This window comes from Schistocerca nitens, chromosome 4 (assembly GCF_023898315.1).
Source record: "Schistocerca nitens isolate TAMUIC-IGC-003100 chromosome 4, iqSchNite1.1, whole genome shotgun sequence".
Taxonomy (NCBI): Eukaryota; Metazoa; Arthropoda; class Insecta; order Orthoptera; family Acrididae; genus Schistocerca; species Schistocerca nitens.
In genome coordinates this window covers 876,068,605-876,092,962 of record NC_064617.1, presented here as the reverse complement: position 1 = coordinate 876,092,962, position 24,358 = coordinate 876,068,605, and the positions used below count along the sequence as shown (strand labels likewise).

Sequence of the window (24,358 nt, the reverse complement as noted above, 5' to 3'; positions counted from 1 at the left end):
GTGAGTTAAGATTGCAGTTTCAAAACACTCAAAGACAGACAGTGAGCGTTATATACAAGGTATATGAATTTCTTTGCAACCCTAAAGAAACTGCCAGATGAGATGAAATCTTATCAGTACAGCTACGAACCCCAGAGAGAATATTTAGAGAAGCACGGGCAATGGAAACCTTATCAAGAATTGAAATTTCAATCTGCGAGGAAAATTATTCGTGGAAGAAAAACTGTCACTAATCTGTACAATTTCCAGGAAGATCATGTTCACCATACCGTATTGGAATTTTGTGACAGTGGTAAGTATCCTAGAAGGCAGCAGATGTTTTAAACAACAAGATTGCTTTCAGAGGGAGCTGCCATTTGAGTAGAAGAATTCTGAATTCTTTGGGATTTAAATACAGAAACTATGACAATGGGAGATGCATTCTGATTGAAAGATCCAATATTGTAGCAGCTAGAGCTACTTTTTTGAGAAAAATGCAAACCAACAGGAAAGTATATTGTTGCCCTATATTACTTCTGTGAAACCTGATGTGAAAGAGTGTTGGAGGAATAGCCTGATCTAGGAGGTAGGGTCTGGTATCCTCCAGAAGTAGCATGTGCTGACACACCCCCCATGGCCAACCACCCTAGCCCTGCTCTGTAGATACTCATCTTAGAACTGAGAACAATAACCTCTTTCATGGATAAAATTGAGAACTCATTCAACCATCCATGAATTGTCCACAAATATTATAGGCAATGATTCTAGAAGTTTGTATATAGTACGGACGTGCAAAAGGAGTGGGCATTACACACCAAGATATGAGCTACAAGCACAATGTGTTCGTAACGAAAAAGAAAACTATGTGTTACCCTGATATGACTGATGCAGAGATAACATAGGATTGTGGATTTCCTCCAGGAGAAGCAAAAGGTAGAGCACAATGCTGCATTATTCACCTTGATCATGCAGAGTTTACTAAAAGGTGCAGTAATCTGTCAGATCTGTATCCAAGCGAGCAGAGATCTCTTGTGCACCTGCAAATCTGAACCTGTGGCCGATGAAGTGAAGAGGAAGCAAGTAGCGTTCCTCTAGCCAAATTATCGGCCAGTTCATTCCCAGGATACCCACAACTTGGGAACCAGATTAAGACAACCGAGCTAGCAGCACAATGGAGTTCAGCAAGAAAGTCACGAATAGCGGAGACCAAAGTGTGGCAAGAATATTGTTTTTAATTTCATTGCTCCTAGTACAGGAGAGTCATTCCACACTGAAAACTACTTTCTTTCATCTTCAATGAGCATTCACTATAACAGATCAGTTCAACTCAGACAAGTATGGCGGACATAAAAACACCCATGAAAAATTAAAATTATTTTAATTATATTTGCAGGTAACATGCAGAGATGATACAAACAAGGTGGTCAACACACAGTAGTAATATTACATCTACTCAATACCTCATATGAAATTACACATTACTGTGGCTGGATATCAATCAACAGAACTACATATTTACTACTGTCTACTTACACGGATACCAATTAAGAATGAAAGCAAGGACGTATGACATAATAGGAAGTGAAAACGTGTGTTTGTGTGTGTATATATATATATTCTTTTTTTTGGGGGGTGGGGGGGAGCACACATGACATAATAGGAAGTGAAAATATCTTTTTTGGGGGGGAGGGGGTGGGGAGGAGTCACAACAAAAGAATGGAAAATAAAAATATAACATGATATTATTGACAGTGTAACACAACAAAAACCAAATACATACACAATAACGGTAGAGAGAAAAGTACATCCAAAAAGTTGATAGACCTGTCTACAACAGCAATCTGTCATTGCTCTCTCTTCCTTAATATACGACCAGCATCTGGTGAAAGTTCCATTGTCTCCTATGTTTTCCTCTCTTCTTTGCCAAATAAAGGATTAACACATTCCCAAAAACTACTGACTCAGTTCGAGCACAAGTGTGCGTGTATCTGCATCTCTACACTCACAGGAGATAGCTAGGCATGCCTTACATTTATTTCACTGAATCTGTAATGTTATAGTACACAGCGAGCAAATAAATTTAGGACACACACACACACACACACACACACACACACACACACACACACACAAACACACACACACGCAAGCACACGCACGCACACCTTTTTTTGGACACAATGTGCAAATGTATTTCTGCTGAACAGGGAATTTGGAATGGCTACATTCACTACTGCACAGTCTCCAAAAAAACAATTTCGTCATTTACAACAATCTCATAAAAAAGATCAGTTGTTTAGTTTTTTTATTTTTTGGATTCTACAGCTGCCCACACCTGAAAGATCTCTGCTGCTGAGTCTAATTAGACATATGGAAGATCTTTAGAGGAATCATGAAACAGCGTATTCAGTTTTCAGGAGTATGTTACAGGCCCCCCCAAGAACCATGGACCTTGCCGTTGGTGGGAAGGCTTGCGTGCCTCAGCGATACAGATAGCCGTACCGCAGGTGCAGCGACAATGGAGGGCTATCTGTTGAGAGGCCAGAAACGTGTGGTTCCTGAAGAGGAGCAGCATCCTTCTCAGTAGTTGCAGGGGCAACAGTCTGGATGATTGACTGATCTTGCCTTGTAACACTAACCAAAACAGCCTTGCTGTGCTGGTACTGTGAACGGCTGAAAGCAAGGGAAAACTACAGCCGTAATTTTTCCTGAGGGCATGCAGCTTTACTGTATGGTTAAATGATGATGGCGTCCTCTTTGGTCAAATATTCCAGAGGTAAAATAGTCCCCCATTCGGATCTCCAGGTGGGGAATACTCAGGAGGATGTCGTTATAAGGAGAAAGAAAACTGATGCTCTACAGATGAAGCGTGGAATGTGAGATCCCTTAGGCAGTCAGAAAACTTCAAAAGGGAAATGGATAGGTTAAAGTCAGATACAGTGGGAATTAGTGAAGTTCGGTGGCACTTCTGGTCAGATGAATACAGGGTTATAAACACAAAATCAAATAGGGGTAATGCAGGAGTAGGTTTAATAATGAATAAAAAAAATAGGAGTGCGGGGAAGCTACTACAAACAGCATAGTGAACTCATTATTGTGGCCAAGACAGATACAAAGCCCACGCCTGCCACAGTAGTACAAGTTTACATGCCAACTAGCTCTGCAGATGACAAAGAGATTGATGAAATGTTTGATGAGATAAAAGCAATTATTCAGATAGTGAGGGGAAATGAAATTTTAATAGTCATGGGTGACTGGAATTCGATGGTATGAAAAGGAAGGGAAGGGAAGGGAAGGGAAGGGAAGGGAAGGGAAGGGAAGGGAAGGGAAGGGAAGGGAAGGGAAGGGAAGGGAAGGGAAGGGAAGGGAAGGGAAGGGAAGGGAAGGGAAGGGAAGGGAAGGGAAGGGAAGGGAAGGGAAGGGAAGGGAAGGGAAGGGAAGGGAAGGGAAGGGAAGGGAAGGGAAGGGAAGGGAAGGGAAGGGAAGGGAAGGGAAGGGAAGGGAAGGGAAGGGAAGGGAAGGGAAGGGAAGGGAAGGGAAGGGAAGGGAAGGGAAGGGAAGGGAAGGGAAGGGAAGGGAAGGGAAGGGAAGGGAAGGGAAGGGAAGGGAAGGGAAGGGAAGGGAAGGGAAGGGAAGGGAAGGGAAGGGAAGGGAAGGGAAGGGAAGGGAAGGGAAGGGAAGGGAAGGGAAGGGAACATAGTAGGTGAATATGGAATGGGGTAAGGAATGAAAGAGAAAGCGGACTGTAGAATTTTGCACAGAGCATAACTTAATCTAAACACTTGGTTTCAGAATCATAAAAGAAGGCTGTATACATGGGAGAGGCCTGGAGACACTGGAAGGTTTCAGATAGATTATACAGATGTGGACTCTGACCATAATCTATTGGTTATGAACTGTAGATTAAAACTGAAGAAACTGCAAAAAGGTGGGAATTTAACTAGATGGGACATGGATAAACTGACAGAACCAGTGGTTGTAGAGTGTTTCAGGGAGAGCATTAGGGAACAATTGACAAGAATGAGGGAAAGTAATACATTAGAAGAAGAATAGGTAGCTCTGAGGGATGAAATAGTGAAGGCAGCAGAGGATCAAGTAGGTAAAAAGATGAGGGCTAGTATAAATCCTTGGGGAACAAATGATATATTGAACTTAATTGATGAAAGGAGAAAATATAAAAATGCAGTAAATGAAGCAGGCAAAAAGGAATACAAACATCTCAAAAATGATATCAACAGGAAGTGCAAAATGGCTAGAGAACAAATTTAAGTATGTAGAGGCATATCTCACTAGGGTTTAGATAGATACTGCCTACAGGAAAATTAAAGACACCTTTGGAGAAAAGAGACCCACTTGTATGAATATCAAGAGCTCAGATGGAAACCCAGTTCTAAGTAAAGAAGGGAAAGCAGAAAGGTGGAAGGAGTATATAGAGGGTCTATACAAGGGTGATGTACTTGAGGACAGTATTATAGAAATGGAAGAGAATGTAGATGAAGACGAAATGGGAGATATCATACTGCGTGAAGAGTTTGACAGAGCACTGAAAGACCTGAGTCGAAACAAGGCCCCGGGAGTAGACAACATTCCACTGGTACTACTGACAGCCTTGGGAGAGCCAGTCCTGACAAAACTCTACCATCTGGTGAGGAAGATGTATGAGACAGGCTAAATACCCTCAGATTTCAAGAAGAATATAATAATTCCAATCCCAAAGAAAGCAGGTGTTGACAGATGTGAAAATTACAGAATTATCAGTTTAATAAGTCACAGCTGCAAAATACTAACACGAATTATTTACAAGCAAATGGATAAACTGGTAGAAGCCGACCTCGGGGAAGATCAGTGTGGAATCCGTAGAAATGTTGGTACACGTGAGGCAATACTGACCCTACGACTTATCTCAGAAGAAAGATTAAGGAAAGGCAAACCTACGTTTCTAGCATTGTAAACAGAGAAAGCTTTTGACAATGTTGACTGGAATACTCTCCTTCCAATTCTGAAGGTGGCTGGGGTAAAATACAGGGAACAAAAGGCTATTTACAATTTGTACAGAAACCAGATGGCAGTTATAAGAGTCGAGGGGTATGAAAGGGAAGCAGTGGTTGGGAAGGGAGTGAGACAGGGTTGTAGCCTATCCCCGATGTTATTCAATCTGTATATTGAGCAAGCAATAAAGAAAACAAAAGAAAAGTTCGGAGTAGGTATTAAAATCCATGGAGAAGAAATGAAAACTTTGAGGTTCGCCGATGACATTGTAATTCTGTCAGAGACAGCAAAGGACTTGGAAGAGCAGTTGAACGGAATGGACAGTGTCTTGAAAGGAGGATAGAAGATGAACATCAACAAAAGCAAAACGAGGATAAGGGAATGTAGACGAATTAAATCGGATGATGCTGCAGGAATTAGATTAGGAAATGAGACGCTTAAAGTAGTAAAGGAGTTTTGCTATTTGGAGAGCAAAATAACTTATGACGGTCGAAGAAGAGAGGATATAAAATGTAGACTGGCAATGGCAAGGAAAGCATTTCTGAAGAAGAGAAATTTGATAACATCGAGTACAGATTTGAGTGTCAGGAAGTAGTTTCTGAAAGTATTTGTATGGAATGTAGCCATGTGTGGAAGTGAAACATGGATGATAAATAGTTTAGGCAAGAAGAGAATAGAAGCTTTCAAAATGTGATGCTATAGAAGAATGCTAAATATTAGGTGAGTACATCACGTAACTAATGAGGAGGTATTGAACAGAATTGGGGAGAAGAGGAATTTGAGGCACGACTTGACTAGAAGAAGGGATCGGTTGGCAGAACATTTTCTGATGCATCGAGGGATAACCAATTTAGTACAGGAGGGCAGCATGGAGGGTAAAAATCATAGGGAGACCAAGAGACGAACACACTAAGTAGATTCAAAGGATGTAGGTTGCAGTAAGTATTGGGAGATGAAGAGGCTTGTACAGGGTGGAGTGGCATGGAGAGCTGCATCAAACTAGTCTCTGGACTGAAGACCACAACAACAAACATGTTACAGAAAGTTTTTAAAACATAATATGAGAGAGAAACTTTCATTGCTCATTGTAGAGTTAATTAGTTCTGGAATGTATCACATATTTGTCTTTACAATGATATAGAAAGAAAGAAAAAAAGAAAACAAACAACAACAAGAATCAAGTGAGTAATTTCTTGCCGATTCATCCTGTAACCGTAATACAAAGCATTCTACAGACATTCTGGGTAGTTAGGTAATGGTAGAACTTGAGCCATTTACAGTATTTATCCTGCTATTTAAGCGAAATACTTTTACCACTATCTCAGTTATTAAATATAATATTAATGAAATGCCAGAAAGCTAGTGACAATTTAAAATTTACCCCTTAAATGGTGTAATAATGGTACGTTGGAATATTACTACACTTGTGAAACATGGACTGCATGATCAATTGTTTGCTGCAAGACAGCTGTATAGTTTATTTCTTTTGTAAATGTCTACAACTTTCATTTAGGGGAAAAAAAGAGAGAGTGCAAAAACTTTACAATACTCTTCAGTAATACACCAAGTATCATTCCAGTGCAGGGTTCTAAATTACCAGCGTGCAGATACTGCCTAGGTAGGACAGGGAGAGAATGAGGGGTTTGCATACATTTATTCTATCCATTGAAGGGAAATCTACTATGGCACTGTTTAGCAGAAAAAGCTGCTTCAACATATACATCAAGGACCAAATTAAAGTGTTCCTGGAGATGAAACTGCTCTGAATAAAATAAAGATAAAAAATTTGATGAAAAACTTGAGGCCCCTATTTAAGATGTGCATCCACTCAAAGCAGAAAAGTATTATAAGCTGATGTGATTACAAATTTTCGATTCTCACAGCTGACATTTAATAAACACATTGGAAATTTTTTGTCCCTAACAATTTCTCTTTCAGGGGCATACACACAGTGAAAAACTAGAACTTAACAAAGTGAAGGTACTGAGTGAAAATTTACTTATAATACAGATGTGAATAAAACAGACTTTTTGCACAAAGAAAATGGAGAAATTTCACAGCACACATGCAATGACAAATAGAACATTCCAGTGCAAAGTTTACCCCGATCGTAAGTCTTTTTCTGTTGTATGCAACTATTCCGTCCAATAGCTGCGCAAGTAATAAGTACAAAAATCTTTGTAGTGTGTTAACTTATTCACAGATATTATTACTTCAATAAACCAAAAAAAGAATGTATCATGCAACACAACAAAATCCTTCAATGGAAAAAGCAGTGTTCCAGAATGAATAAAGGATTTAATTTATTTGCACTGTACACATGTACTCAGATCAACTTTTTTAAATCTTCACAGTCATTGACAACCAACACACACACACACACACATACAACATGTCACATCAACTGCGAGATAACGTACACATGTAAACAAGACAGAACCATCTCTCGCCTGGCCCGTGTGGCATTCCAGACTGCGTGCTAGTTGATTCACAGAGCCTACCAGGAGTTGAACAGCAGGCACAGAGCCACCACGAGCCGCTGCCAGATTTAGCAGCATTCCGCGCCGCCAGCTTCACACGCCTCTCACGCCACTGTTATTCGCACAAACACTTGGCCACGGTCGCAGTTGGCAGAGTTTTAAATTGTACACACTTCTCCGACACAAAATTGAGCCAGGATGTGTTAACTGTCTCCATTAACAGATGCACTGTCTTGAAACTACAGCACTGTCTACATTTAATACATGAAATTGTACGTATAATGTCCTTTTAAACTGATTTCTGTGGGTTATAACTAGTAGGAAATAGCAATCATGCCAAAGCTCACAGTGACTAGACAAAATTGGGACCTAGATCTATTTACAGACAACACAATGGTGACATCCGCTGTTGGCAAACATCCCTGTTACAGTACAGAAAGACACCAGCAGCCTCCTTACTGCAAGCTGTAGCGGCAACTCATTAACTGTCCGATTGCCACAGCTTTGGGCCAGCCAGTAGTCTAAAGATAGTAGAGGATGGCCCCCCCCTCCTCCTCCTCCTCCTCCTCCTCCACCACAGTAGTGTTGGCCCAAGGCCAAGAGTTTTTTCTCCCAACCTCCTCTAAGACATTATACCAAATAACTCCATCTCAAGACACCTCACACTATTCTGATGATATCAGTACTGCACAGCTACCCAGAAACTTTTACTGTTTCACAAAGATTAGTACACATAATGAAACTTGTCTGTTGATTGCAAAGAACAGTCAGGTTCAGCTGTCTTCCATTTACTTCCTTCTCATTGTAGCATGCAGTGTCAGAAAAATAGGTAACATATTGTCTATAAATTACACAAATGCAGCAACTGTGTTTAAGGTACAGGGCACAATTTAATTTAATTACAAACTTTATATTTCTTAATACGGCCTTGTCCAATGGAAGACTCTTATAGTCTCTCTTTCAGCTAGGTATGTGAAGAAGACTCAACTTTCCATATTCTTCTTCTTCTTCTTCTTCTTCTTCTTCTTCTTCTTCTTCTTCTTCTTCTTCTATTTACCTCTTTTTGTCCTGCTCCAGGCATAAAAACCTGGATCCACTCTGAAGTGAGTTAATACTATCACGGAGGATCCAACCAAGATAACAGAATGCACTAAATATAACCACACATCAGTAGGGATGAATAAGGGATGCCTTATTATCTACTTTTATCACAAAACTTTTAATTCCAAACCAGTGAAGACATGGAAGGAAATATCTAGAAGCTGAAGGTTAATTCTCAACACTATTATCAGCCAGTGGCAGACTTCCCAAAGCTAAATGAAAACCCAATGCTTTGATTTTTCACTTTTTTCATGACGAAAGTGTTAACTCACAGACTAGGTATCAGAACTTTGAATCGTGTGAACTACACACTGAGACACATGGAAGCAACGCTAACAGTACCTGGTGAAACCGAGGGGGAATCTGGCTCCCAACAAAGTTCTTCCTGCGACGATATGGAAGTTGTTCTGTGCTTGCTTGGATCTCCATTCCTCGAGCCTCTGGAACTGCAGGAAACATTTTCCTTGTCACACTAATGACACACACATTTATATGAGGTGCATAAACAGTTTCTCAAACAGAAAAATTAAGGAACAATAATTTAAAATAGGGTTTGAATGCAATGTCGGTATCATGCTAATGGACGAGTTTCAGTGCAGAGCAAATACGTGGGTCAGTAGCACCCATACTATTTTTGCTGTCATAGGAGTATGATTAAACAATGTGATATGATAAGAGAAGCATAACAGCAGTTCCACATGCAGATATAGCCTACATAAATACTGCATTCAATCAAACTCTAAAAAATAGTGTAAAAAATTGCTGAACTCAATAAAACATCAAACAGTGCAAAGTCGAAGCTGGAATATCAAGAATATTGTCAAAAGTATAGACTGCTACTCACTATTAAGGTGACACATTAACCAGCAATCTAGCTTTTTGCGATATTGTTAACACAATAACATATTCTAGTCATACATAACAATTCAGGTGGGAATCTTTATGCCAAACAAAAACTTTAAAACTTTTAGCACATTCGCCTCACTGTTCCCTAAAATAGATGGCAGGTCAGAATCCAAGCAAATTTCTGCTCTATTTTCGGAATACGGAGAACTATCAGTGAACATACGGTAACTGCCATGTTAACAGCACTAAAAACTGGACTCTTCTCCAAATGGGAGATGGCCACAGGACAAAGACCTAGTCTTAGTCTTCTTTCCATATGAGTCATTAGAACTGTATGTGCCACACCCTTGTTTTTGGAAGGCTTGTCGGTTTGTATCTCTACCCCTCTACCAGTTTGTTCTCCCACTGCCATATACACTTTGTTCTGAGGTGTGAGGTAATATTATGTACAGAACAGCCCATGATTTTACCACTCAGTCCTAACAAGTGTTCTTTATAACATTATCAGCTGGCTCGTAGTAAGGATTCGCAAATCCTGGTACTCAGATGCACGATACAAAAAAATTTCAGTTTGCTAATCAGGTTCTTACAAGACACTTCTGAATGAAACATTATAATACTGACACCAAAACAATAAAGTGGTACTGAATGTTTTACTTCTACCTTAGAATTCCAAAGCACCAATTGCAATAGACGAGAGCAGTGCAAGAATGGTAAACACATAAAAACAACATCGCTATTTCCTTTATTATGAGCATGAACAACCCAATGTTGCACATTACTGAGATTGACACTATCACCAACAAACAAAGCTTTCATTTGTCTATCGATTTCAGCTAGAGGAATGTTTTCTGCAGTTAGAAATGCTATTACAACAAACTGTTTCTCTCACACAGACATAGTTGTGTTACACACCACCATTCCACATGCTACAACTCAAGAGCCCTCGAGTGGCAGAAGGCTGCATACTGGCAGTGAAATGGGAAAGTTGACAGAGTAATATGCATCACATGTAATACCTCAACCGATATTGAGCAAGAAAAGAAAACAGCATTTTTTTTAAAAAATAACATACAAGGAGAAAGAACGTATACAAGGAGAAAGAACATATACGAACGTATACAAGGAGAAAGAACATATACAAGGAGAAAGAACGCATACAAGGAGAAAGAACGTATACAAGGAGAAAGAACGTATACAAGGAGAAAGAACGTATACAAGGAGAAAGAACATATACAAGGAGAAAGAACATATACAAGGAGAAAGAACATATACAAGGAGAAAGAACGCATACAAGGAGAAAGAACGCATACAAGGAGAAAGAACGCATACAAGGAGAAAGAATATATAGAGAAGAAACAATTTCTTTAACAGTTTACATGACCTGCTATTGTAGTTAAAAACTGACCGAAAAAAAAAAAAAAAAAAAAAAAACTAAACCGCACAGTTTCACAGCATAGTACAGCATTTTTTTTGTCACAGTCAATTTTAAAAGAAAACCTTCACACTGTCTTTAAAAAAAAACACACACACACACACACACACACACACACACACACACACACACACACACACACACACACACACAATTTATGTCTGTCTGGAGTGTGAGTGAGGAGGAAAGGTACCTATTTTGACAGGTGATAGCATTACTGATTCTGGGGGGAAAATGTGGACATATGCCCTATTCTGAATGGTTTCTGAGGTAGAACACTTTTAACGTACATTTCTATTTATTTTCTGTAGTATTCATTGTCATTGTGGAGAAGAAATATAAATAGGACCTTTCTTTGTTGCAAATTTAATTTAATTTAATTTAATTGTGTACTGAGACATGTTTTCATTCGAGTGTGCTGTTTTTGAGTTATTAAAGAAAAACATACAAAAGTGATGTTAAACATGTTCTATCTCGAAAACCATTCGCAGTAGGGCATATATCCACATGAAGTGTTTTGTTCTGAATCACTAATACTATTGTGCCTCAAAGCATGTACCTTTCCTCGTTCCTAGTAAGGAAACTGCATCATACCAGTTTTTGGACTAATAGCTTGTACAAAACAACTACATACTCCACAGACAACTGAGCAGCTTAACTGTGTGGAAAACAATAAAAACTAAAGTGTGATGAACTATAAGATGGACAGACTAGAGGTACTGGAAAGAAGGATTATTAGAAAAATAATGGATGCAATGAAAACTGCATATGGCTGGGGAAAAAAAGGAGTAATGAGGAGATCTATAAAAATATAGAGAAAATATCTGAAGTAATAGCCAAACAAAGATTAACCTTTTCCTGATGCCTCTACCAAATGGATTGAAATGGACTAACAAAACAAATATTACTATATTTCTGGAAGAAGAAATCAACAATAGCACGGATTACAGAAGTAAGGGAAGATCTAGAAAGAGACAACATCCATGGTCAGAAGAAAGGAAGAAACTTCATGGGGGAGAAAATGAGGGAATACTGGAAAAATAGGAAACAACAACAAAGGAAGAAGAGAAACTGAAGTTGTTGATGTGATCCTTGTTGTTCAATACGATCGAAGAAAAAAAAAATAATAATATGAAGAATTCTAGCCAACAATGATTTCTTCTGGAAGGCATCAATATCTGACAGGAGCACTGACGAGCAATATTTATGCTGTCAAGGAAACTACTTTACAAGTGTGGTTTCTGAGGCTTCACTTTAACCATGGACAGATGCTATGTTTTCAGGTGACCAGCAAGACTGGCACTGTTTTTTTTCTTTTGTACATTGTTTCAAAGGTTGTCATAGTCTTCCTTATTGGGTAATGCAAGCATGGTATTACACAGCAGGACTGTCTACAAACAAGAAGGACTGTAGGACTGTGTTGGCAATGTAATTCTGTTAACACGCACTTCAGTTTCCTGGCACAGTTTGGGGCCTTTGTTGTTGACTAATTGCCACTATCCATATCAGTGCTGAATAAAATGGACACCCTTGGCATTTACAGACTGATGGACACAATTGCTGAATCTATCAGAAAAGGCTATTAAAATCCACATCTATATACCCTACAAGCCACCATACGATCGGTAGCAAACAGCATAAGCATTAATGGTGTTTTTTGTCCTATTCCACTGACATACCAAGCAGGTATGTGCATCTTTGCATGCAACCTAATCTCTCTTATCTTATTTCCATGATCCGTATGAAATATGTGATGGTAACAGCATGCCTATTTGATAAGGCCACCCAACACTGGAGCAGTACCCTGGAACTGCCCATACTAGCACCCTGTATGCGATTTCTTTCACAACTGTACTACATTTTCCCATAACCCTTCTAGTAACTAAGATCTTATATTCATCTTTGCTATTACACAGTCTATGTATGCATCTGTTGTGTTTCAGGTCAGGTACCCCTACACATTTAAACAGTATCATTTGCTCCAGATGCCTGCCAAAAATCTTGTAATAGGATACTATGGACTTCTTTCTCTTTACAACTGACATTACCTTGCATTTACCCTTGTTTACAGTGAGCTACATTTTCTTAACTGAGAGGATATTTTGTTCACATCTTTCTGTCTTTCCTTATGATCATACAGCAACAGTATTTTCAAGTATCCACTGGCACTGTCGCACTGTCGGCAAGCAATTCAAATGTTCCTGAACCTATTAGAATGGAAACCACTTCAAAACTGAGTGGTAAGAGTTGCCTCAAATCTATTGTTGGGGTCAGCTGAGATGTGTACGTGGTTCGAAGTTTTTGATCTCGACAAACAAGTGAGATATTACTCCAAGTTACACGTAGAAGCAGTAATGTTGCTAATTATTGATGGTTAAGGTAGACCATCTACACAAATATTAGTAATTCAGGGTAAATTGCAACAGCACAGAGCCACCGAAATATCATGCTGGACAAAAAACTATCTGATGCAATTACTCGCAAAACTGAACAGATTGTCAGATAGGTAAAACATACGCAGCAAACTAAGTAAAAATGGTTCATTCAATAGACTGAAGGCACTGCCCTGAAGAATTTTAGGAAAATTGTGTAGTAAAGTATTTACACCTTTGCGTACGAGTCACGAGATGTGTGCGTTAAATATCAGCCACCGCAAATGTTACACAAAAGATAGAAATAAATTTTGCAAAGACCACATACTTGGAGTTCTACAGTTAATAGCAAACAGAACATTACTCTTAACATTGGAAAACTGTGATACTGCTATAAAAACAGCAGTACACACTTAACATCTGTATGTCGTGTGCGAAGAAAGTTTAAGACACTACTCAGAGCACTGAGAACAGTGTATCTCATTTCCAGAATATACAAGCAGTATATACCACAGCTTAACACATTCAATTTAGTAATAGAGAAGTTGACCTCGTAATAAGTAGCCAGTAACAGCAGTAAATATTGTGGACTGCAGTGAGCAGTAGAGAGGACAGTACAGCTACAAAATGGTTCAAATGGTTCTGAGCACTATGCAACTTAATGTCTGAGGTCATCAGTCGCCTAGAACTTAGAACTAATTAAACCTAACTAACCTAAGGACATCACACACAGCCATGCCCGAGGCAGGATTCGAACCTGCGACTGTAGCGGTCGCTCGGTTCCAGACTGTAGCGCCCAGAACCGCACGGCCACTCCGGCCGGCAGTACAGCTACACATCACAGGTACTTCAAGTACATGACAGACACTGTCAGAGTTCTGACTTACTTGTGAAGAGGCCACTTTGTGGTCGGGATGTTAAGTCAGGCTTTGAAATCTGCGGAGAGAAAGGGCCTGCTCAATTATTCTGTCCCAGCCAAATACATGGCCGTTTACATGGAGACAGCGAATGTCGGGAATGAAAACATCAGGACAATGGAGAGGGAAAAGCTGGTTGGGCACCCTGAGTAACATCTGTATGACAAGGGTTAAGATTAACTTTCACCTCAAAAAATCATTTTTAGTAATTTTCCTTTCGTTTACCGGTGCACATCCGCAGTACCAGTGCAATCTGAAAACATCCCATCCCCCCCCCCCCCCCCTGCACACACGACAGAACCATAGCAGCCCACAAACAAAACAGCATGGACTGCCTATAAAGTGAAGTATCTCCCAGCAATTTGTTTCTCGAATTGGCAGAAATGTCACGCCTATGTTAGGCCGATCCTGGTGGCTAAAGGAGTAGTCCAGCCTCGAGACATTTTGTCTCTGCTGCTGTGCTGGCGTGCTACAGTACTAACGTGTAGGGGTTTCAAAGCATAGCAGGGCTGCATATATGAGGTGGAATCCTAAATTTTTGGAACTGGTGCTTCCATCTGGAAGGTAGAGTAGTAGATCTTTGCACCACTGCGTGGCGAGAGCTACATATCTGATGAGTCAGTGTGCGGAGTGGCATTCAGCTGGGATTACGTGTTGCGTGTCCACAGAGATTTCCGTAATACTCTGTATTTGGTGCGTGGCAATTTTACAACGGATTTGCGAACACTACAGGCCGCATTTGACAATCCAACCTTCTCGTCAGGGGTTATCACTGGCGACGAGAGCTGGATTTACGGTTATGACCCGCAGACAAAGCAACAATCGTCCCAAGGGAAGAGCCCGGGCTCTCCGAGATCCAAAAAAGCGAGGCAGGTGAAGAGCAAAGTGAAGAGCACGATCATCGTTTTCTTTGATACTGAGGGCATTCTGCACAAAGAATTCACCCCACCCAACCAAACAGTGAATTCCGTGTACTACCGTAACTTTTGCAACGGCTCCGTGAAAACGTGCGGAGATCACGGGCCGAACTTGGGCGACAAGGGAACTGGCTGCCGCATCACGACAATGCGCCCTGTCACATGTCCTCGCTTTTTGGCAAAAAAACGACACGGCAGTTGTAGTCCACCCACCGTACTTGCCCGATTTGGCACCTCGCGACTTCGCACTATTCCCAAAACTGAAACTCGAGTCGAAAGGCCGTCGGTTCAACAATCTCGGGAGGATTCGAGAAGCATCGCTGTCGGTGATAAACACCCTCAAAGAACAGGACTTCCAGAAAATGATTGACCAGTGGCAGAAGCGCCGGGACCCGTGTGTACGTGCAGATGGGAACTACTTCGCGGGTGACGGTGACCATTAGTCCAAAGGTAAGGTTTTCAACAGATGGCAGCACCAGTTCTGAAAATTTTGGATAGCACGTCGTATGTGTCTGCAAACGAAGTCAAACGACTAGCGTTATTTTCCTGAGGTAACAGTTGAAACCAGATACTCGGCGTACCTGGCTGTGGAGGCGGCAGACGCACACCGTGGCGGTGGCTCTGAGGCGGCGGCGGTGGCGGTGTCCTTCTCCTGGGCCTCGCGCTCCTGCTTCTCGACAGGCGTGCCCGCAGGCGAGCGCGGCGGCGGTGACGTGGGGGTGACGGAGCGCGTGCCGCCGCCCGGGGTGGGCGTGGGGCTGTGTGCGGGGGCGGGGGCAGCGGCGCGGCCGGTGCGCGATGTGGCGGACGCCCTCGAGAAGTGCGACGTCCAGTTGCGCTGCTTCTCGATCAGCTCGCGGCTGTTGAACTTGCGCTCCGGTTTGTCCGGCTTCGACTTCTGCGCCGGCGCTGCCGCGGCCTGCGTGGAACCTGCAGTACGGAAACACATACACATTATACGTGTCAGCCGTCTGAAATATATTTACTAGCGATAAGTACGTGAGCTGTCAGGGACCCAGGAGAAGGGGATTTGTGCATGTGTAATTTCCTCGAAAAGGAAGTCGCGCGTAAAAGCGCACTGCTTCCCAGGATCGGTGGGAATCTCTTGCAGGCGACAGGCAGCTGAAGCCGCAGAGACAGGCTGGACAGTGAAGGGCGAGGTGTGTTTATAGCGATAAGAAGTGCAATAGTATCGAAGGAAATTGACGGAGATCCGAAATGTGAAATGATTTGGGTGAAGGTCATGGTTAAAGCAGGCTCAGACATGGTAATTGGATGTCTCTATAGGCCCCCTGGCTCAGCAGCTGTTGTGGCTGAGCACCTGAAGGATAATTTGGAAAATATTTCGAGTAGATTTCCCCACAATGTTATAGTTCTGGGTGGAGATTTTAATTTGCCGGATATAGACTGGGAGACTCAAACGTTCATACCGGGTGGCAGGGACAAAGAATCCAGTGAAATTTTTTTAAGTGCTTTATCTGAAAACTACCTTGAGCAGTTAAACAGAGAACTGACTCGTGGCGATAACATATTAGACCTTCTGGTGACAAACAGACCCGAACTATTTGAAAAAATTAACGCAGAACAGGGAATCAGCGATCATAAAGCGGTTACGGCATCGATGATTTCACCCGTAAATAGAAATATTAAAAAAGGTAGGAAGATTTTTCTGTTTAGCAAAAGTGACAAAAATCAGATTACAGAGTACCTGACGGCACAACACAAAAGTTTTGTCTCAAGTACAGATAGTGTTGAGGATCAGTGGACGAAGTTCAAAACCATCGTACAACATGCGTTAGATGAGTATGTGCCAAGCAAGATCGTAAGAGATGGAAAAGAGCCACCGTGGTACAACAACCGAGTTAGAAAACTGCTGCGGAAGCAAAGGGAAATTCACAGCAAACATAAACATAGCCAAAGCCTAGCAGACAAACAAAAATTACGCGAAGCGAAATGTAGTGTGAGGAGGGCTATGCGAGAGGCGTTCAATGAATTCGAAAGTAAAGTTCTATGTACTGACTTGGCAGAAAATCCTAAGAAATTTTGGTCTTATGTCAAAGCGGTAGTTGGATCAAAACAAAATGTCCAGACACTCTGTGACCAAAATGGTACTGAAATAGAGGATGACAGACTAAAGGCCGAAATACTAACTGCCTTTTTCCAAAGCTGTTTCACAGAGGAAGACTGCACTGTAGTTCGTTCTCTAGATTGTCGCACAGATGACAAATTGCTAGATATCGAAATAGACGACAGAGGGATAGAGAAACAATTAAAATCGCTCAAAAGAGGAAAGGCTGCTGGACCTGATGGGATACCAGTTCGATTTTACACAGAGTACGCGAAGGAACTTGCCCCCCTTCTTGCAGCGGTGTACCGTAGGTCTCTAGAAGAGCGTAGCATTCCAAAGGATTGGGAAAGGGCACAGGTCAACCCCGTTTTCAAGAAGGGACGTCGAACAGATGTGCAGAACTATAGACCTATATCTCTAACGTCTATTAGTTGTAGAATTTTGGAACACGTATTATGTTCGAGTATAATGACTTTCCTGGAGACTAGAAATCTACTCTGTATGAATCAGCATGGGTTTCGAAAAAGACGGTCGTGTGAAACCCAGCTCGCGCTATTCAGAGGGCCATAGACATGGGTTCACAGGTAGATGCCGTGTTTCTTGACTTCCGCAAGGCGTTCGATACAGTTCCCCACAGTCGTTTAATGAACAAAGTAAGAGCATATGGACTATCAGACCAATTGTGTGATTGGATTGAAGAGTTCCTAGATAACAAAACGCAGCATGTCATTCTCAATGGAGAGAAGTCTTCCGAAGTAAGAGTGATTTCAGGTGTGCCGCACGGGAGTGTCATAGGACCGTTGCTATTCACAATATACATAAATGACCTGGTGGATGACATCGGAAGTTCACTGAGGCTTTTTGCAGATGATGCTGTGGTGTATCGAGAGGTTGTAACAATGGAAAACTGTACTGAAATGCAGGAGGATCTGCAGCGAATTGACGCATGGTGCAGGGAGTGGCAATTGAGTCTCAATGTAGACAAGTATAATGTGCTGCGAATACATAGAAAGATAGTTCCCTTATCATTTAGCTACAAAATAGCAGGTCAGCAACTGGAAGCAGTTAATTCCATAAATTATCTGGAAGTAAGCATTAGGAGTGATTTAAAATGGAACTATCATATGAAGTTGATCATCGGTAAAGCAGATGCCAGACAGATTCATTGGAAGAATCCTAAGGAAATGCAATCCGAAAACAAAGGAAGTAGGTTACAGTACGCGTGTTCGCGCACTGCTTGAATACTGCTCAGCGGTGTGGGATCCGTGCCAGATAGGGTTGATAGAAGAGATAGAGAAGATCCAACGGAGAGGAGCGCGCTTCGTTACTGGATCATTTAGTAATCGCGAAAACGTTACGGAGATGATAGATAAACTCCAGTGGAAGACTCTGCAGGAGAGACGCTCAGTAGCTCGGTAGGGGTTTTGTTAAAGTTTCGAGAACATACCTTCACCGAGGAGTCAAGCAGTATATTGCTCCCTCCTACGTATATCTCGCGAAGAGACCATGAGGATAAAATCAGAGAGATTAGAGCCCACACAGGGGCATAACGACAATCCTCCTTTCCACAAACAATACGAGACTGGAATAGAAGGGAGAACCGATAGAGGTACTAAGGGTACCCTCCGCCACACACCGTCAGGTGGCTTGCGGAGTATGGCTGTAGGTGTAGATGTAGAAGCCCGTGAGTGTTTCTTTGTGTAGTGTGTTGATAATATGCTTTAAAGCGAATTGTGTGCAATAATGCCTGTTGACGCCAAAGAAACCATGGCACTAAAATAATATTTTCACTCTGCAGCGGAGTGTGTGCCAATATGAAACTTCCTGGCATATTAAAACTGTGTGCCGGACCAGGACTCGAACTCGGGACCTTTGCCTTTCACGGGCAAGTGCTCTACCAACTGAGCTACCCAAACAGGACTCACGCCCCGTCCTCACAGCTTTCACTTCTGGCAGTACCTCGTCTCCTACCCTCCAAACTTTACAGAAGCTCTACTGCGAAACTTGCAGAACTAGCACTCCCGAAAGTTGTGAGGACGGGGCGCGAGTCGGGCTTGGGTAGCTCAGTTGGAAGAGCACTTGCCCGCGAAAGGCAAATGTCCCGAGTTCGAGTCTCGGTCCGGCACACAGTTTTAATCTGCCAGGAAGTTTCAACCCGTGTCACTATTTATAGATTATTACATACCGACAATTTACGTAAATTTTCTGCAGAAATAAGCAATGAACTCAAGGACAGCATTATCTGGATTGCAGTTGACGAAACTACAGACATTTGTGGCAGTTACATTGCAAATTTAATTGTTGGTGCTTTAAAAGAAGAGCCTCCTCCTTACTATCTAGCGGCCTGCAAAGAACTTGAAAAAGTACATCATTCTACGATCGCCAGATTGGTGAATGAGCGTATTAGAAAAATATTTCCAGAATCTTCTGTAGATGAAAGGGTGTTTGTGTTTATTTCAGATGCTGCACCCTATATGATCGAAGCAGGACAAGTCCACCCAGTATTTTATCCCAGTTTGATTCATATGACGTGGTTTGCTCATGGATTACATCGCGTTGCTGAAGAAGTACGTTCCAAGTTTGTGAATGTAAATAAACTGATTTCATCCACAAAGGATATGTTTCTAAAGGCTACTGATCACACCAAGACCTATAAAGAAAAACTACCAAACGTGCGTTTACCTCCCGAACCAGTGGCAACTCGTTGGGGTACGTGGGTCGAAATTTTGGAAATTTGTGTTAAGGCCTTATGGGACCAAATGCTGAGGTCATCAATGAATAAAATTATTCTAGTGTACTCCTCATTGCCGGAGGTATTCCCAAGAAAATTTAAATAAAAGTTTGAAAACATTTTAAACAATAACCCAGGCTTTGAACCCTTGAGCCAAATTGATAGTTTTATTAATGGGACGGGTGAACTTATACCAGAAACAATAAGTGCCAGCATAGCACCCAAATTCAAATACTGCCCACTCACCTCAGCGGATGTAGAACGATCCTTTTCTTTTTATAAAACTGTTTTGCGTGATTGACGACACAATCTTACTACCGAACATTTAGAACAGTACTTGGTCGTTTGTGTTTACAATAGTAGAAAAATGTAAAATAAATAGTAAATGATGCTTTGGTCCAATAGTATTGATTAAAAGTTAATGCTGCTCAAAAAATTCATAATTTACGTTGTTTCTTAAATAAAATATTACGGAGTTTTTGAGTGTACCTCTCTGCGTGCAATATATCTCGAAGTTGGTCCTGCACATATTTATTGTTTCGCTGCGACTCACTCGGCTCGCATCCGCTTATTACCGACAACAATAGCAAAGAAGGCACAATTTTTAAAACACTGTATGCGTCCCCATTTTGCAAATTTTTTCAAAATAATTCCAGAAAGGTCCCCTTCCTAACCTCTACCAGAGAGTATTCAGAAAAGATCAGCGTCCTACATGTACCGATTTTTCGCGTGGCCGGTGCTCTCCCTCGTAACTGACATGCGCAAGTTCTACTTTGAGATATAATGCACGCAGTAACTACCATGTTTTTTATTATTTGATCTTTGATATTTCGACAGTTTTCATGCATATTTTAAGGTTTTTATGATGCATGTAATCCGATTTCTAATTATTACAAACAGAGAGATGTCACGTGGAGTGTCTCTTGTGAATATTATTTGAATAAAAATTTCAGATGTTATGCCCTGTGCGGCAAGTACTAGAAAAAGAGTCACCGATTGTATTACTGTGAAGAGTAAGTATCTAAGCAGAAAAATAGAGAAGAAGCAGTCTACAAAATTATGAAAGGTGTATACGAAAACTGTGGGCGCACATGCTAAGGAGACTTAATAGAACAACTGAATAATATGACGTCTCAGAAAAAAAGATAACAGATGCGACATGTGCAGCTTCTCAACAAACTAACAGAAATTGAAACGAAGGGCATTCATGAAGCACAAAACACAAAATTGGAAATACGGCTTTCGTTCTAGTGGATTCTGGGATCTGTGACCTTCCAGAGTGTGTGTTGAGTCCGAGATTGTTAGCCGATACATGTTATTTTATGGTTAAAGTTGTGTAAACATTTTTTATAAAATAAGATAGAAGTGTTCATTGAAAATTAAATACTATTCACACGGCGACCAAGAATCTCCCTTGACGGATGTCCACACGAGAGCCTACCTGTTTCCTTGTGTGCAATCTCAGACGCACGGGAATAAAAGGGCATGCAGAGACATTTGTAGAAAGAATGCATGTATTCATTGGTGTTCTCGTGTCAAAATGTTGCCGCATTGTGCAAGTAGTCTACCATGCGTACCCTTCTTTGCTTGGGAGCTTGTGTTGCGTTTATTATGATGGCAAGGAAACAGAAAAAGTAAAAGTGACTGCAGGTAAAGAAGTATGTAACTAACATGGGTACGAGAACTACCAAGTGGCGCCAACGTATTGTTTGCAAATTTCAGAAAGAGATCACAGCGAGAATTTAGATTTTCTGCTTTGGGAACAGCAGCGTTAAGGCTGACTTAAAAGTCTTTATGTGAAAATTAATTAACATTCCATCCGTCATTTGTATTTTATTTAAAAATAAAACTGGTTTACACAACTTTGATCATAAAAGATACTATTTTATGCGCGAATTAACATCCTCGGACTCGGCAGCTTTGGGAAACGGAGGTAGAGTTCCTCAGTTTTGTAATTTTTTTTTTGCAGTGGATTCACTTCGTGGAGGAGCTGACATACCGTATTATTTGTTTTGTTCATATGTAAAGTTCCACAGCTACGCTGTTATGTCGCCATAGCATGAATAAGCGTCCAGTTTTCACGTACATCTTTCAAAAGTTTCCGGCTTACTCTTCTCTGTTCTCCTACTTCGAAACTTACGGTATAACATTCTTTACAGTAATATGATCGGAGACATTTTATCTAATATCTGACGCGCAAATTTTTACTCAATCTTCGGAGTTGACATTCCAAACGATTTTTCTTTGTTTTTAATCATCTATAACTTTAAGCGTGCTTCCTTTGGAGGCAACTGACATTAGTGCACATAAATTGCTTCACAGCACAGCATCAACACACTATACAATGAAACATACATGGGCCGCAGCTGCCAGTCGTCTGTTGAGAAGCGCAATAGATTCCCACCGATCCCGGGAAGCAGCGCGCCCTTATGAACGGCCGCCATTTCGAGGTAATTATGCTGGCGTGCGTGAGTGCTCTGTTGGGCATTTATGCTCCAAGTTGAAAAAACAAATGCCATCGTGTGGACACGAAGTATTCTTCATTTCAGTAATAATTAACTGAAATGCGTTGTTTTGAAATGCGAAATAAATAGTTTAAACTGCTATATAAGTTGCCGGTTACCCGCTAACGAAATGTTACTTATCAGCCGTATCGTTGCAGTTTCCCAAGCAGAATATGCATACATTTCGCTGGAAATTTGCAAATAAACGTGGTTCTCGTACCTCTGTTATTTGGTAATTTTCACACACAGTAGCTTTTGTCTTTCCTTTTCCTGGCGATTTTTAATCTCAATAAACGCAGCACGAACTCCAAAGAAGGAGCTCCACAGCAGATTGCTTGGGCAGCTGGGCAACGTGTTGACACGAAGACGCCCGTGTGTATATGCGTCCTTTCCGCTGACTTTTCCGCGAGCGCTTTCATTCTCGTGCGCCTGAGATTGCGCAAGAGGAAATCGGCATCGTGTGTGGACATCTCAATACGCGCATTCCTAACGTGTGGAAACGGCAGACTACTCCTCGGATTGGACGGTCAGTGACTGGGCACGAGTTTCCCAAAGCAGCGCTGCGATTTTGAGAACTGTCTCTCACTGCTGTAGGAAAGTTTTGTGCGATGGACGATCTTCCAGTCTTGTAAGTACGAACAAAACAGGTCAGTCCGTGGTGTTCTCTCACAAGACGACACTTGGTGAGTTAGCAGATGGAAATGGAAATGAGCGTTTGGCGTCATTGGCCGGGAGGCCCCTTACGGGGCAGGTCCGGCCGCCTTGGTGCTGGTCTTATTACATTCGCGCCGGATAGGGATGAAATGACGACGATAACACAACACCCAGTCCCTAAGCGGATAAAATCCCCGACCCAGCCGGGAATCGAACCCTGGCCCGTAGGACGGCAATCCGTCACGCTGACCACTTTTTTCTTTTTTTTGCATTTTGTTCGTTGTTGATCGTTGTGTTTAGTCGTTGCGGTCGTTACATGACATTCATTGAAGTTCGCTGTTGGTCCTTTCTCTCAGTTTTTTATTACAGAGGCCAACCAGCTCTCTGACCGAACACGCTGAGCTACAGTGCCGGCACCACTCAGCTATCGGGGCAGACAGTTGGCAGATGGGAGTAGCTGAAGGGATAGAAAGCATATGACGTCGATCGATATCAACTGCTGACAACAAGCGCTAAACTATTGAAAAACTATGTTTCTTAATCTTCTGACATACTAATATTACCACTGTATAACAGGTGCTGGTACCTACTACGTACTTAACTGAATTCTATTATTTAAATTTGTTGGACCATTTTCCGCAGCAAGTGTGTAAATATTCGTTCGATAAATTCAAATGCGTTTTTGTTGTTGAGGGAAAAAACAGTGCGAATTTGGAAAAACAATTTAGTTTGTGTCATACTTGTACATAATATTTTGCTGTCGGGCACCTCACGTTCAGATGTATGCAAATACTTCCTATATTCACGTTATTGGTAGTGTTTTACATTGACTGGAAATACGAGAAAAAAATCGCGAATTGAACACATCAGTTTCAGAACCCAGATACATTTGGCATTTTAGGGCTGAATAAGAATAGCGGCGAATGGCTTAACAGTTTTAAGACTTCACTATAAATGGTTCCTCCTAGTACAACAACACTATAAAATATTCGCCAGCCCCTTTGGCCCAGCGGTTCTAGGCGCTTCAGTTCGGAACCGCGCTGCTGCTACGGTCGCAGGTTCGAATCCTGCCTCGGGCATGGATGTGTATGATGTCCTTAGGTCAGTTAGGTTTGAGTAGTTCTAAGTCTAGGGGACTGGTGAAAACTCTTGTCCTGTACTCGTAGCCACGTTTCCACTGCACGAATTTCACTTTCGACATAACCAAAATGCGTCCTACGTGGCCTCTAACTGCTCCAACAGTTCGGGTGAAATGGCTTTCCTTAGAACCTTAGGCCACGTTGTGGGCATTCGTGGAACCATTTCGAGCACACCGTTGCAAATGCAAGAGTTTCATTCACTGCACACGCACTTACACTTTCAATG

At 41.6% G+C, this 24,358-nt stretch overlaps 1 protein-coding gene across 1 annotated transcript in view; it reads right to left on the bottom strand.

The window, feature by feature from the left end:
- Window positions 1–24,358, bottom strand: part of LOC126252635 (uncharacterized) — a 204,952-nt gene that overhangs the window by 156,835 nt on the left and 23,759 nt on the right. The window contains 2 exon segments of the mRNA XM_049953538.1: window positions 8,892–8,995; window positions 15,618–15,966. Of these exon segments, the coding sequence (XP_049809495.1) occupies window positions 8,892–8,995; window positions 15,618–15,966 (453 nt within the window).